Source organism: Phycodurus eques, chromosome 13 (assembly GCF_024500275.1).
Source record: "Phycodurus eques isolate BA_2022a chromosome 13, UOR_Pequ_1.1, whole genome shotgun sequence".
Taxonomy (NCBI): Eukaryota; Metazoa; Chordata; class Actinopteri; order Syngnathiformes; family Syngnathidae; genus Phycodurus; species Phycodurus eques.
In genome coordinates this window covers 12,322,382-12,336,694 of record NC_084537.1, presented here as the reverse complement: position 1 = coordinate 12,336,694, position 14,313 = coordinate 12,322,382, and the positions used below count along the sequence as shown (strand labels likewise).

The 14,313-nt window shown below is 42.4% G+C and overlaps 1 protein-coding gene across 4 annotated transcripts in view; it reads right to left on the bottom strand.

Annotated features, from left to right (window-relative positions):
- Positions 1-814: 814 nt before the first annotated feature.
- pde4ca (phosphodiesterase 4C, cAMP-specific a) overlaps positions 815-14,313 on the bottom strand; it is a 65,030-nt gene continuing 51,531 nt past the window's right edge. For all 4 annotated transcript variants that reach the window (XM_061694130.1, XM_061694127.1, XM_061694129.1 and 1 more), the window contains 13 exons: positions 12,691-12,727; positions 12,306-12,379; positions 12,147-12,199; positions 11,188-11,300; positions 6,502-6,595; positions 5,153-5,322; positions 4,972-5,070; positions 4,641-4,805; positions 4,454-4,553; positions 4,219-4,373; positions 4,013-4,135; positions 3,564-3,746; positions 815-2,900 (listed from right to left, as the gene is read on the bottom strand). In XM_061694130.1, coding sequence (XP_061550114.1) covers positions 2,427-2,900; positions 3,564-3,746; positions 4,013-4,135; positions 4,219-4,373; positions 4,454-4,553; positions 4,641-4,805; positions 4,972-5,070; positions 5,153-5,322; positions 6,502-6,595; positions 11,188-11,300; positions 12,147-12,199; positions 12,306-12,379; positions 12,691-12,727 — 1,840 coding nt within the window. In that variant the 3' untranslated portion in view covers positions 815-2,426. The remainder of the gene's footprint in view (positions 2,901-3,563; positions 3,747-4,012; positions 4,136-4,218; positions 4,374-4,453; positions 4,554-4,640; positions 4,806-4,971; positions 5,071-5,152; positions 5,323-6,501; positions 6,596-11,187; positions 11,301-12,146; positions 12,200-12,305; positions 12,380-12,690; positions 12,728-14,313) is intronic.

Genomic DNA, 14,313 nt, shown 5'->3' with positions numbered 1-14,313 from the left:
AAAGTCCAACCTTTGACAGCTGTAGTGGCATAGCCCGTGAATGTCACTCAACAGCCCACAAAACTGTCACATTATACACATAATGGAGGTACACAATTGTAAATTGTACTATACAAAGTGCTTTGGTTTTTATTAGCAAAAAAAAATTAAAAAAAAATAATCCTCCCAGTCATTCGCTCTCACATAGAAAAACACGTCATCGCTTTAAGACAATATCAGTTACAGTTTGAATACGAGTTGGAGAGACGCTGGGGTTAGATTGGCACACGAGGTGCTACAATCAACCAACTTTTATCAGTTTGGCGCTGGTGGAAAGTAGCCTGTGGCAAAATGGAAACAACAGTATGGGTTGTGTCGTGTTTGCCTGGCACTTGTTTTGTCATTGACTTATGTGATGGAGAGCAAAATATTGATTAACAAGAGGGAAAAAAACACTCACTTTTTTCTTTTTTTTAACAGTTACAAAGATGCCTTCTGCTCATTGTAAAAACACTATTTCAGTTTATAAATGCACCATTGCCTTAAAGTAAATCAGTAAGTAAATCTTTAAGTAAATCTTAAAGTATCAGTGGCCCGATAGAATGTAGCGTTCAGTGTTTGCATGATTTTTGTGCATGTAGCATTTCAGTCAAAAGCCTCCATGTCCTTGTGGATTGAATCGAAGCCCTTCCAAATCACAATGAAGGCTACTAGCCATGAACAACAACAACAAAAACCCCTCTAAAGTGCTCAATTTGAAGGCAAACTGATCAAATGGGTGTGTGCATATCAACAATGCAGACAAGTGACTTTAAATGAAAAAAAAAAACCACACAAAAAAAACAAAACAAGAGTTTAAATAGTAACAAAGAAGAAACTTTGCTGATATTTTTGGACAGAGGGATCTGCAGTTGAACCCACTTTGAATGTGTTTCCCATGCAGGGCATGCAAATTTGATACCAAAGATGAAGGACTACTTTTCAACACCAGGGGGAAACATGTACACAGAGCACTTTGTTGTGGCTGTTCTGAAACGAGTTCATGCTGACAGTAGTTTAAAGATAGCAGGAGTGGGTTTCTCTTGGCTGCACTGCTTCCGGTACGTGTGTTGCGTGTTCGATTTCAGCCTCTTTGTGTTGCCATGTTAATCTAATCTGCTCAGGGCCTTCAGAATCAGTAGTGCTGGCTGATGTAACCTAAACTATATTAGTGCGGTATAGTTTTTGTTTTTAACCAATAAGATTTCAAATTCATCCTCCGAGGGTCAGGTTGTTGGTCAGAGGAAAACTTGCTACAGTGAACTCCAACTTGCAAAACAAGTCACCTTTAATCAGGATCTAGGGTGAGTATGATTGACTTCATTTACATGTTTGTTTTTGTCAGGTTATTTCATTTTCCGAACTGCTCTAAATAATGTACAGTATGTGGCACAGTTGTGTGCTGTTATGTTGCATATTTGTATCAAATTGATGGCTTCTATAATCGCAACGTTATAGTGGTGGTATTAAGAGGTGGATTAAGTGGGATAAATCACTGAAGGCCAAGGTACCACATGCACAGCCTGCCACTGAAAGATACAGAAATGGAGGTAACAAGCTGGAGGCAGAGGACAATGTCAAAAGAGCTCGTGCTTTTTGGCAGGTTATTCACTTTAATCTTCTTCCACTGACTGGCTGGCGAGGGGGAGTTATGCATACAAGAATGACAAGAGTACCTCAAAATGTCTTCTAAATTTCAGGTTTCCTACACTCTCACTCTGTGTGCATTTTTCTGGCACAGGTTTGACAAGTTATCTTAATTAAAAGACAACATCATTATATAGCAAAGATTTCAAAGGCAGGCAAAACAACGTTAAGTTGCTAGTTTGGCAAAATGTCTTGCTATAGGTAAACTCCCCTGTAGTTTGTCACAATTTAAGAATCAACCTTGAAAGAGAGGCAAAACCTCTTCATGTATCCTCAGCCAAATTCAAGTTGAATAACGAATCAAGCTGACGTCATTGTGTTTTTCGTGTCATTCACCACGTCCTCACCATCTTTACTTAAAAACTAAAACGAGGAAGACAATTCATTTCAATTCAATTCTTGTGGTGCAACCTAATCTGGAAAGTATTTCTTGTCACATGGTCTCTGTAGAATAGCCACAGTGTGTCTGACTGACAGAACAGAAACAAACAGTGAGAAACCCGAATTCCTGTCCTCTCCCAGACTCAGTCTCTCAGTCTGTCTTTAGTGCAAGTGCCTGCTTCAACTGCAGACGTCGTTCACAGCTGCACACAAGTGCTCCTCATCCAGAGGTTTCGCTGTCACCTTACCTCCGGAAACAAAGGTGAAGTTAGTGCGGACGAGGAGAAGCAGAGTGACAACGGACGAGGCACTGAAATCAAGAAAAAAAAAAAAAAAAAAAAGGCTGAAGGTGAAGGTGGAGCTGAAACTTGGGATGGGTGCTATGTGTCGAGTCTGATGTCTGATCCCGTGTCTGTCGCTCTTTCTGCTGCCATGTCTTTATCGGAGTGTGCGGAAAACGTTCTTGTTGCATCAGCAGCGATGGTTTTAGGGAGTAGGTGAGCAGTTATGGCATCGAATCCTTTGGCAGGATCAGTTCTGGATGCTTCAGTCCCTCGACTACCCTCCGCTTCATCTGGCAGGCTCTCCGCATCAGATTCTCCCTCCTCCTCCTCTAAGGTCAGCTCAAACTGGAACTTGTCAGTGGATGCTGTGCCCGCACAAAACCCCGAGGCTTCTCCAGTGACGCCCCCTTCTTCTGGGCCTTCGGGATTTGGTGAAGGACTGCGGGGGATCATGCTCTGGTACCACTCTCTGTTATCCTCCAAGGTGTCCAGGATCTCCTGCGCATCGGGGTGAACGAGGTCAGCCCATGTCTCCCAAAGAGGATGGACGATGTAATCAATGAAACCCACCTGAAACATGAACACCAGATAAACGGGATCCCCTGAGTTTGACGTCACATGTACTTTCGGGTGCCAAAAGACTGAGCTTTCGCCAACGGTGCCATGAGCAAACAAACCCTTCACATGATCATTGACAGACCTTTCTGTTGCTTGGATTAATGGCACAGACATGCTCTTTTGACATTGAAATGAACCGCGTGCTATAGAGCTGATATAGTTAGCTAGCAGGCAGGCTAGCCATTATGTTTTGGTAAATTACTTAAAGACAACCCAACCAAACATTTTATAAATACCTGTCAGAAAATACCTTCCACAAATCCAATGATGGGGATTTGGTTTCCCAGTCTGTCCCTTTTAGAACTGGCTACTCCGCGACTAGGGAGTGTTGCGATCGTTTCTGTACAACTATTCATGACAGCAATTTATTCTACTAACTCACTGGGTCCGCTATAATATATATATATTTGAAGGAAATCTACAAAAATATAAACGTCGCGGGGGTATATTTGGCCGCGTAATCCCAAACATTTTCATCATTTCAGTTCATGTCAACGTTATTCACTCGCTTTTCTGCCTCCCGAAAGTATCCTAGTGCCTGTTATTTACAAAAATTACAAAATGCTCAATTGCTGCCAAATTACGAATGTGATTGATGATGAGGAAACATTTTACCTGGCTCTTCTCAATGGAGGCATTGTGTTTGTCACACATAGGGCTGATCTCCATGCCCTTGTCCCGCTCCCTGTCCCCTTGGGTGAAGAACTCCACCATGATCCGATCAGTCCACTGACGGTACAACTCAAGTGGCTTGGTGGGGTTACTCAGGTCGGCACAGTGCACCATGTTCTGAAGGACCTGCAGTGATACAATTGGCATAATTCGTGTGTTGAAGAGAACAGCAGTTCTCAAACATTTTGGGTTCAGGGGACAAATGGACCCTCACATTATTCTAACGCCAATTAAACATAACTACCACGTGTACCCTTAAATGCCAAAGTAATTGAACAGTTGCCTATTTTTTATTTATTGCAGATTATTTTTATTTTGGTTAAGAGCCTTTGATATAGAGTGACTGCAGAGAAGTGTCATTTTGTCATCCAAATCCTACAAAAAGATCTTACCTGAATGCGGTCTGAGTAATTGTCCAGAAGCAGAACACCTAAACTGGTGACTTTCTTGGTCTCCACCATGGTTTTTAGGTCTGCCAGCAGGTTCATGTGTTTGGACATATCAGTGGCTAGCACCTGTTATCACATTAATCGCAACAAATATGTCAGGAGTTATCATTCCAAGGTAATTCAGATGCCACTGGCTGAAGTTGACTCACCATGTCAATGACTAATTTACGCAGTGAGTGTCTCTGTTTCTTGCTGAGGTTTTGAAAGATGTCACAGTTGTCCTCTTGCAGAAGCTTAAACCCGACAGCTAGGTGGTGATTCTCCAACACGGATGAGTCGTTGTACATCAACGCCAGCTCAGAATCTGAGAGGGGCAAAGAGTTTGATAAATTTAAAGTCATGTTAAATACACAAAATCGCACATCTTTTGTCGGACAAACTCACTAGTGTTGATGAGAAACTGATTGGAAACACCAGGGTGATCCACATCATGGATGGCACTGGCAAAGAGAGCGGCGAGGATTTCCAGATCGGTGAACACGGCCTTTACCACACAAGGATAATAATCAATTTATAACCACCAGTGGTGTTGTTTCTTCTTAATAAGTCTGTCTTTTCAGTGCTCGTGTACCTCCAGCGCAGGTGTTGAAAGCAGCACGTGAGTTGACTGGACAACGTCGGCGGCATGGATGTTGTTGTGATACGCCACGTCTGCATGGTAGTGATCCTCCAAAGTCATCATGAATGTAATGAAAGTGTCAACTGGGATCTTGAAAGACTTGAGCAGGTCGCGCTCCTGAGACAGAAGGCCAAGGTGAAGTCCATCATTTGTGAAAGCTTGTTTATACAGCTGTACCTTGACTTACAAGTGCCCAAACTGAAAAGCAAGGTGCCACTTTACTTTCATTGATTCACATACAGTATGTTTGAGGAAGAGCCACAAGGCATTTGAGGTGTGTTACCTGGAAGATGGTGTACATGGTGACTGTGAGTGGACGATTCCCAGAGTGCTCGGCGACCTTAAAGACGTCAATTCCCCATTTATTAATATCCTCCAATTCCTGCACACAAGCACAGACGTGAATCATAAAAACAATGCATCGAAACTCAAACATTACAGCACTACTACGGCGGTCCTTGTACTTTGGCTAGATGACCTTCCTGGGTGGCGTTGACCCCAAAGCGAGGGATGGTGGATGGTGCGAGGCTGGGGCTGTGCGTAGGCTTCTTCACACCGCTGATCTGGGACATGGGTCGCTTCTTCTTCTCCTCCTTGGTGGGGGGAGCCATGATGTCCATATCATGTTGCTTCTCTGTCAGATGGACACAGACAAAAATGTCAAGTGTCGCAGTGTGTAATAATGTAATCAACTATTTTTGCAACATTATACTTCCGTAGGGCCATATTCTCCCGTTGGTGCATCAGTCAGCATTTTACGCGCCTGGCTTGCGTGTTTTCCAGTTACACCAATTTTGCCATTATGACTTCTGACAACAGTTTGAGAGGCGTGACTCATTAAAGTCCGCCGGTGTGTAGAATTCCCGAAATGTGGATTTTTCCTGAGACATATGAAAGCCTTTGAAATCCCCTCGCAGACTATGTCACACTTTAAATGTGAAATCAACCATCGTAGAGGAAACGCAAGTTAATGGTCGCCTGTGAGATGTCAGCACCGCTCCTCTAACAAGGTAAGGGGCATGTGTTTTCGTGTTCACTTATCTCTATATTACATATTGTACAATATATGTAATTGAATCAGAATACTGTCATTATGAGTGACCGCATTTGGAAGGCCATCAATAAGAATGCGAGTGAGTCAGCTGTTGATCAGCGTTGCCCAGCAACCGTAGTTGTCACTTAAATGACGATGACATTGATCAAATATAAGCAGAAAAATTCCATATCTAACACACCGTCAAGATGACTGGAGCTGCGACTTCAGACAAACTCTCAAGACACTCACAGCACGTGCATGAAAATGAATTAAAGTAGTATGGCATTATATGTTGACGTTCCGCCGTCAATCGACGTCATATGGTCAGGACACATCACGAGCAGTCGGCGACGGGCCAGAAGTCCGTCAGCGTGCCGAGTTAGCCGCCGGGCCGCCGACAGCTGCCATCGGAGGCTAGGAGCACGCGAGCGGATCAAAACGTGCAATATAACGTTTCACCTTCCTGGGGCGCTAGACTTACTATAGCCTCTGGAGCGCACAAGAGGAAATCCGTTTAAGTCTGGGGCAGAATATGCGCAAGGCCTGATATGAGAGGGAACGCCCACATTTTAGGGTTACACTACCCAAAGTGCGCACATGGCCAGTAGAAGTGCAAGTGATAGACTTCAGCGGATGGCAGAATGGGCGCAGAGGGAAAAGCACGGAGCTGCCTTTTCTGATTCAAGCATACGGGAGAATATAGCCCATTGTGAATAGGCAAGCATACTTTTTCATATTCAGACAAGTAAATCGTTACGTAAAGTCCTGGTAAATTACCTAGGAAGGTACTTGAGATGAATTCCGAGACCTGGTTCCCTGAGCGGCTGGTCTCTGACAGCTGGGTGAGCTCTCGGTTCAGCATCCTCTTGAACTGGACACAGCACAACAAATCAAACCATCAGCTTGTTTCGAACATGGTATAATGCCGTGTTTCCAAACTGTTCTTGAGCCAAGGCACATATTTGACATGAAAAAAATTGCATGGCGCACCACCAAATAAAAATGTCACATATTGTCTACATTATGTACTGATTTACAGTACTTTGAAAGAAATCAGAGTCTGTTTAGTGGAACACAAAGCTATTATTCTGTTGTATGAGTGGCAGCAGGTGGATGCACAGGTTCATTTTACCTTCTGCCATCTAGTGGAAGGGCATTTAATCATTCTGCCTGTCACTATACACTGCAGGCATCAATAGATAAAGACAGATACAACTATTTAGAGTAAGTAAGTAATACTTTTCTGACCAATTAAATGGAATTGGATGATTTTCCGCGGCACACCTGATGATCTTTCAGTGGTTGGGAATCACTGGCATAATGATCAATTTAAGTGCAGGATACTCTCCCCTACACACTGACAACCTTTATGAGCAAATGATCATCATCTAGCCACTGTTCTTCTCCATAGTGGCCAAAGTATTTAAAAAAAACAACAACTGTCAAACACTGGTTGACAGATAATAAAATGTCCAATGGCAACACTAAACACACACACACACACACACACACACACAAATCTAATACATTGTTCTTGCCAGCAGGCTTTGCTCCAATAATGTTGGGAAACACTGCTATACTGTAGATCACATTGTACAGGATATACAGTTATTCCAGCATGCAATGAAACATACAGCTAAAAGAATCAAAGAATCTAATCACAAGTATTCGTTAACATCACCTTTTCTTTATTCACAAAACAAGCAACATGTGAACCTCAGGCAGTCCTCTGCACCCTCCCACAGCTCATTCATCAGTCAAGCACTCCCTACCTGAATGAACATCCACGACTCCGAGATGAAAGGATCAACTTCTGGCATTTCAGCGCAAAATCAAGCATGGGAGCAAGAATAAAATCAAGTGTGAGCGCTGAGCTTCATGGTCGTCCTCTGCCACTGCCTGTATGCTTCTTTCACTGCTTGCTTGAGCAGAAGCTCCTACAAGCAGGGAGCCCCCTGCTAAGCCTCGATCGATACAAGCGGAAAACTCTGGAGGGCCGAGGAAGAACGAGAGAGCTGGAAGCACATCTGTGGGAATGTGGTCGTCCGCCTTCCTTCCCCACTCTCCCTCATTCACTCCCTTACTGCCTGCTCTCGTGTGTGTAAACAGTGAGACAACGGGGTACTCTAGTCCACGCCTCCCTCCCAAAAAAAATGTCTAAGAATAGCGGCCAATCCGGCGAGTGCTGCAGCAGAGGCCGGGAGAGCCGCGGTCCTCTCATTGGTCGAAAGCTACACAAAGTGGGTGGGGCTGAGCGTGTTGTAGCTGGAGGTTGTGAGATGTACCATGTGCACCAAGTTTGAAGACGATATCAAGAAAAAGGATGAAAGAGAAGATGATAAGGGGGGCAGTTCATTCATAAGCCAAAAAAAAAAAAAAAAAAAAAAAGTACATCATGTACCACAATGTTGTGGGGGACATGACCATCATCTACAGGAAAGGATATACTATGCTGACAAAGCATTATAAAAAGTACATGCTATTTTGTATAACTATTTCTTGTCTTTATTGAGCCAGTGTGGGTTTAGTTCCCATTCAATTACGGTGTGAAAATGGATGGATGGCTAATAATCCGGGCTGGTGTGTCCGTTTTAAAGCGCCTCGTTGTTGGCTGTGAGTGCGCGCAAATCACAGTAAGGAAGGTGCATATCGCCAGGAGGGGAAAAGAAGGGTGGTGGTGGTGGGGTAGTCAGACTTGACAGCCAGCATGTGGACAGGGGCCCCACGCTGATATCGCCTCTTTAGAGCGCCTCGTTGTCGGCCGTGACGACGTGGTGGGATATATTCCAGACACCTTTAAGCGTCTATATTATCGCGGCTCAATCATTTAGGGATGTGTAGGCGTAAGAAAGATGCTAGACGAAGTCGCATTCACTTTTTCAGTTTGTAGTAGTGGTATTGGATTGACAGTTGACAGATGAGCAGGACGTCATTTCCATGCCTTCAGCAGACACGTTTGATAAGAGCTTGAATTTTCATTATTTTGAAGCCTCATCCTATATACTTGGCTATTGATTTTAATAATTCAAATTTGTAAGGGTTCTTAACAACTCTTCTTTATGGTGTGTGAAATTTAGAAGACACACTGTTTGTGAACATACCACATTTTGGCTCACAGGCACGCTGATGTCTTCATTGTGGAACAAACCCTAACCATGACAACCTGAGAAAGAAAGTTTAATTTACTGTAAATCTACCCACTTATCAAATGGGAATGGAAAATTGCACTGAAATAAGTGGGGGAAAAAAACGTCTCTTACACGAACTTAGGTCTCACTCTTCCACAAAAGACTTTTCGGGGTCGTTTACAATCCATCCATCCATCCATCCATCCATCTTCTAAGCTGAAATTGTTTGATAAAGTTGTCAGTGATGCAGAAACAATTCAGCCTACCACGTGCCTGGCCTTTTCTTAATTGTCCGCATAGATAATTCTCCCCCATTGACTGGTGCTGCTCATTGACTGATCTGCAGGACTATAAGGGCGGAAAGACGGGAGGGTTCCCTCTCACGGAACCCAGGATGCTGCCACGTGAGCGTGTGCAGTGATTATACTGTATGTATCCGGGCAGACAATATACAGTACGAGACAATGTATGCATCCGTGTGGCATGTATGTGCTTGATAGTATGAAGAGCACGTGTACACTGAGTGGGCGGTCTAATTGTGGAATCACGCAAGTGTTGCGCTTGAGTCTGGGAAAAGTGGATGGAGGTGAAGGGGCGGGGGAAGGAGAGGAGAGGGAATCAAGGGGGTTGGGAGAAAGGATGGCTAGAGGAGTAGCCATTTTATCCTCATTCACATTTTTCTTCACAAGTGGGGGGAAGGGTGTGACTTGTCTTTAGTTGCATGCATGAAAACTCTCCCTGTCATTCATAGAAGAAGCATCTTCTCAATGGTTGGAAGATTGTATTTCCATGGGACAGTGATGGATGATCTAATGGCTTTGTGTAGGCAACAGTGAAGATCGCAAGCCATGACTGGACTTTGTGTCACACTAGGGATCACTAGAATTTGGCCATTAAAGAGCTACATGCAAAGATTAACATCAAATCAATACCCTTTAAAAAATGTTTGACACTCACTGAAGTAAGGGAAATGTTTCAGATGGGACAATGGTGCACACTGTTCCTTGATATTTAATCATGTAAGGGATGTAACTTTTAAAAGCAGTTAAAAGGTACAAAGCCAGGAATTTAGTTGGACTTTTTTGAAATAGTGAAAGATTTTTCGATCCATTGTTTTACATGTCATTTAATGTATCAGTGAATAACATGGATCTTAAAAAACTTCAGGCGGATGCAGATGGGTGTTTAGGACGATGTACAATTTGGTGGTGATCAACTTTTTACATTTAAATATAAGTTCAATGCAAATCCTATGAAATAGCGATGAAGTAGTTTGCAGTCTAAAGAGGAGTTTGCAATTTAAAGGGGTGTGTAAAGAGGAGTTTGCAATTTAAAAACACTTGTCTTATTTGTTAAAACAGTCATTATGAGTTGACAATAGTACATGATAAATCAGATTTGGTCTCATCTTGTGCCTCTAATTTGATACAAGAAACCACCGCGTCCGAGGGAAAACAACCATTCAGAGAAACAAGATGTGAGTTCCGTGGTGTCAATCATTTGCCGCGCACTCATGGTGCACACCCCTGCGGCCTTGCACAGACCTATTAACTTACTACCCCAGGAAGGCACCTAATTAGTAATAGGCTGTTACTATAACACTGAATGTTATCAATTTGAAGTTTTATTTTTGTGCGAGGTTACTGTCAAGTCATAATGACTGTTTTAACAAATATGACAAAAGTGATCATGTTTGAAAATTATATCCCCTGTAAATGGATCAAATTTCAAATGGTTAGTATAATCATTTTTACTATTGTTGCTATTGTATTCCGCATCTCTGATAGTAGTTCTGTACTGTAGTAGTCTATTGGCTTCTCTCACCTCTCTCTCGCGTGCCACAAGTGGTATTGGTATTGGGCAAAAGTTGTCATGAGCATCTTCGTAAGATCTTGGATGAAAATTGATTTTGGTTGCTACTGCTCACTCTTTCAAAAGGACAAAAAGTACATATGGTTGCTGATTTTAGGTTTGTATTCAAAATAAAAGTTGCAAATCTTCATGTGCATGTTACTGTAATTTTTTTGTTTGCAACGTTTAGCAATGTTGCGATGATACTGATAACTTTTCATACCATTTCATTTCTATATTGTACTGTGAATCTGACAAACTGATAGAGTGACTAAATACAACGATGTGAACCATCCCCATCCATCCATTTACTATCCCGGCTGAATGTGGGCATACACTGGATTGGTCACCCGCCAATCACAGGGCACACAGAGACAGTCCAGTCACATCCACACCTTTGGTCAAGGAGCAGGAATCAGAGTAAGCTGTGTGAACCACTACGTTAGAACTGACCTATGTCCTGATGTCTTGCTGGTAGAGTTACCTTGTTGGAGGCCATCTCACTGACAGAGTGTCGGGTTTTCAGGGTCTCCAGTTGTTCCAGACACCAGTCCAGCTCATCCAGAGTCTCTATGGCCAGCTGCTGGTGAGGCTCCTCTGTAGCCAGGGCAACATAGGGAGCTTATTATGGGATGGATTCAACTTTCCCAAAACATCCATTTGTGCATCATCGTGAGCCCCCACCTATTCATGGTTCGCTATTCACAAATTCAACTTTTAGTTTTCTTTTTTTTCCTGGGGAGCCTATCCTTAACTAAACTCAATCATTTGCATATTTTTGTGCTCCTTCTGTAATGTTGTAGAATACAAGATGGCATACAATACAATCCTTGGCTGATAGAAAAGCAGTAAGGAGGGAGGGAGAGAGATAGAGAGTGAGAGAGAAAGAGAGAGAGAGAGAGAGAGAGAGAGAGAGAGAGAGAGAGAGAGAGAGAGATTCAGATCTTTGTATGCATGGGAGGAGCCAAGTTTAGCCTGGGTTAGTGGACGTTACAGAGAGGCTTTACCGCATGTACACCTGCATTTCTTTCAAAATCTAATGATCTGTAATTCATTAATTTTTAAGGATAATTTTGTAGATGAGTTTGAAATTATATTAAAGACTTTTGGGATCATACTTTGTGGTATATTTACAGTTTAAACTATTAATACAAGCAATGAAATATTTTTTTTTTACAGTGATGGGGCCATCAATTAATTTGCTATTTGCGGCAGGGTTCGGCCCCTGTCTCCCCAGAATAGTGGTGGTTTACTGTATTTATTGAATCCCATGATATCATAAGTATAGTCTGTATTGTGTTGGCAGCCATTCATTATCAAAAACTGTATATGAGTGAGTAGTGATTTGCAAATGTAATCTTTAATGTGGTCCTTACGTCTTGTTTGTTTCCAACAAGGGTGCAACTTGACACTGTCAACAGCCAATCAAATACAAGCACTGACCTGCCAGACTGGTATTGCACATGGACGGCGGGTTGCTGCCAGACGATCTGGTCCTGTAGATACAGATCACCCATTTACGTCATGATAACTACATTTAATTTTGTTGTCACTTTATAGTTTGCAGGGCTGACTGTAGAGACTTTTCCCCAAAGCACATACTTGCTGGTTGGCCGATCTTGCTGGCCAGTTATGACGGCAAAGTTACTCCGGACTGTCCTCAGGCTGGCAAGGACCTGTCACATGAATGACAAAACTGTTAATCCAACTAAACATAACATTTGTCTTTCACTAAATTCATGTTGAATCAGATTTATTAATTAAATTATGAATTAATCAAAACACTGTGGCATTCGTCCATCTCTCCCTCTGTGCTATTGTGATGACATTATGTCATGCCTGTTACTCCATCGGTAGCCCTGACTCAGCACTTAATCAAGAAATATTCTGCAGTGTACTCTGTGTCTATTGTGTGTGTGGTTTTTTTTTTTGCTTACAAGAGAATATCATTGCCATGTTTTTAATCATCAGGATGGCAAGGACTCACCTGTGCAAATGGTGTGACAATCATGTCTTCTGTGTGTCTGCATGAGACAGAACAACAGGAGAAAGATTAATACAAGAGAAAACTGTATTCTAAAAGATGCTACATTTATTGATATATATATATATACGTACTTATATATATACGTACTTATATATAGACGTACTCTTACGTACTGTTTAATAATCAACAATAACACTCACACATGGTACACCGTTGCAAAACTAAACAAGGTTGGAAACAACTCTCTGTATGATGCAGTGTAGTCCACCACTGCAAACTACAACCACAAAAATAAACATGCTTAAATTAATACCTTTTTTGATACAGTTCTTATATTGTTCTCATTTGATTGAGCAGGTGTACCTAATGTAGTGTCTTGTAAGTCCATAATATTGGTATGTAAAAAAAAAAAAAAACACTAAGAATGTTGTTAAGATGTCAACAGACAAGGGGTTCTATTTTCATGACTGGGGTAAATCCAGCACAGCAGGCGTTGCAACTGTGTACCAGAGGTTAGACCGGTGTTTGTAATTTCATAGACCGGGGCAGCCCGGTGAATCCGAAAACGGTGGGCTGCGCCACTGTCGGTGTGTTTACTTCATTCGGCAACAATCAAAGCGGCTCCTCTCATTCCCTTTGAATGTGGCACAATGACAGTCAAAGACATCTCTGTGCAGGAAAGACCGATGTGTAATCGCAGCGATCTGTGCGTGAGTGGAGCTTTGCCACTGCTCTTGGCTGGTGTGGCGACAGACAATTTAGGCAGGTACCATTATTGAATACAGAATGACCTGGTCATATCCGCTGGCGACTTAAATAGAGTTAGACGTGGTCAGCGCAGGTGTAAGTTTAGACCGACTTTCCACCATCAAATTGTCACTCCGCCAGACGCATCTCAAAGGACACATCCACGCTGCGCTGGAACGCCCAGCTTTCGCAGTCCGGTCTGCAAAATTGCCAAACGTGCAGCGAGCGTTTCGCTTGCACAGAAATCAGAATCCACTGGCATTTGTGCATTGCCGCAGATGCGCTGTCTATGAAAATAGATCCCAAAGTATGAATTTCAGTGTAAATGGCACAATAAGTCCTTATGAGTGACAACATTTCATGAACATTATCATTGTGTAAAATGCTGGGAGTTCCAAAAATGTACTCACTCTTTGACTGGCCATTACTCATAAAATTTTGTTTTGATGTAGGTTTTTATTGACATAGACACAAGTCTAATGATAGGAATAAAATAAGCTAAATATAAAAATAAGAGGAAAGAATCTAAACAAAAAATATACGAGTAATGGGCAGAGTACATTTTTGTGACAACCTGTAGTATCAAGAACAATGTCATGCACTGCTGATGTTTGGTTAGGGAACAAAACAGGGTGGATGAGACAGGATGATGGAATACTAAAATGCCAAACAAAATGTGGTTCTTTCTTGCTAGAAAAAAAAATGCCATGCACACACAAAAAATAACATGGTGTTTAGGGGAACCGAAGGGGTCGAAGGTGAAGTAAGTTTTATTCAGTTAAGGTCACTTTTGGCAGGAGGAAAGTGAGGGGTCGGCCGTGAAGCTGTCCAACGGGGAAGACATAAGGGGGCTTCAGGAAACGAAATCAGTGATTT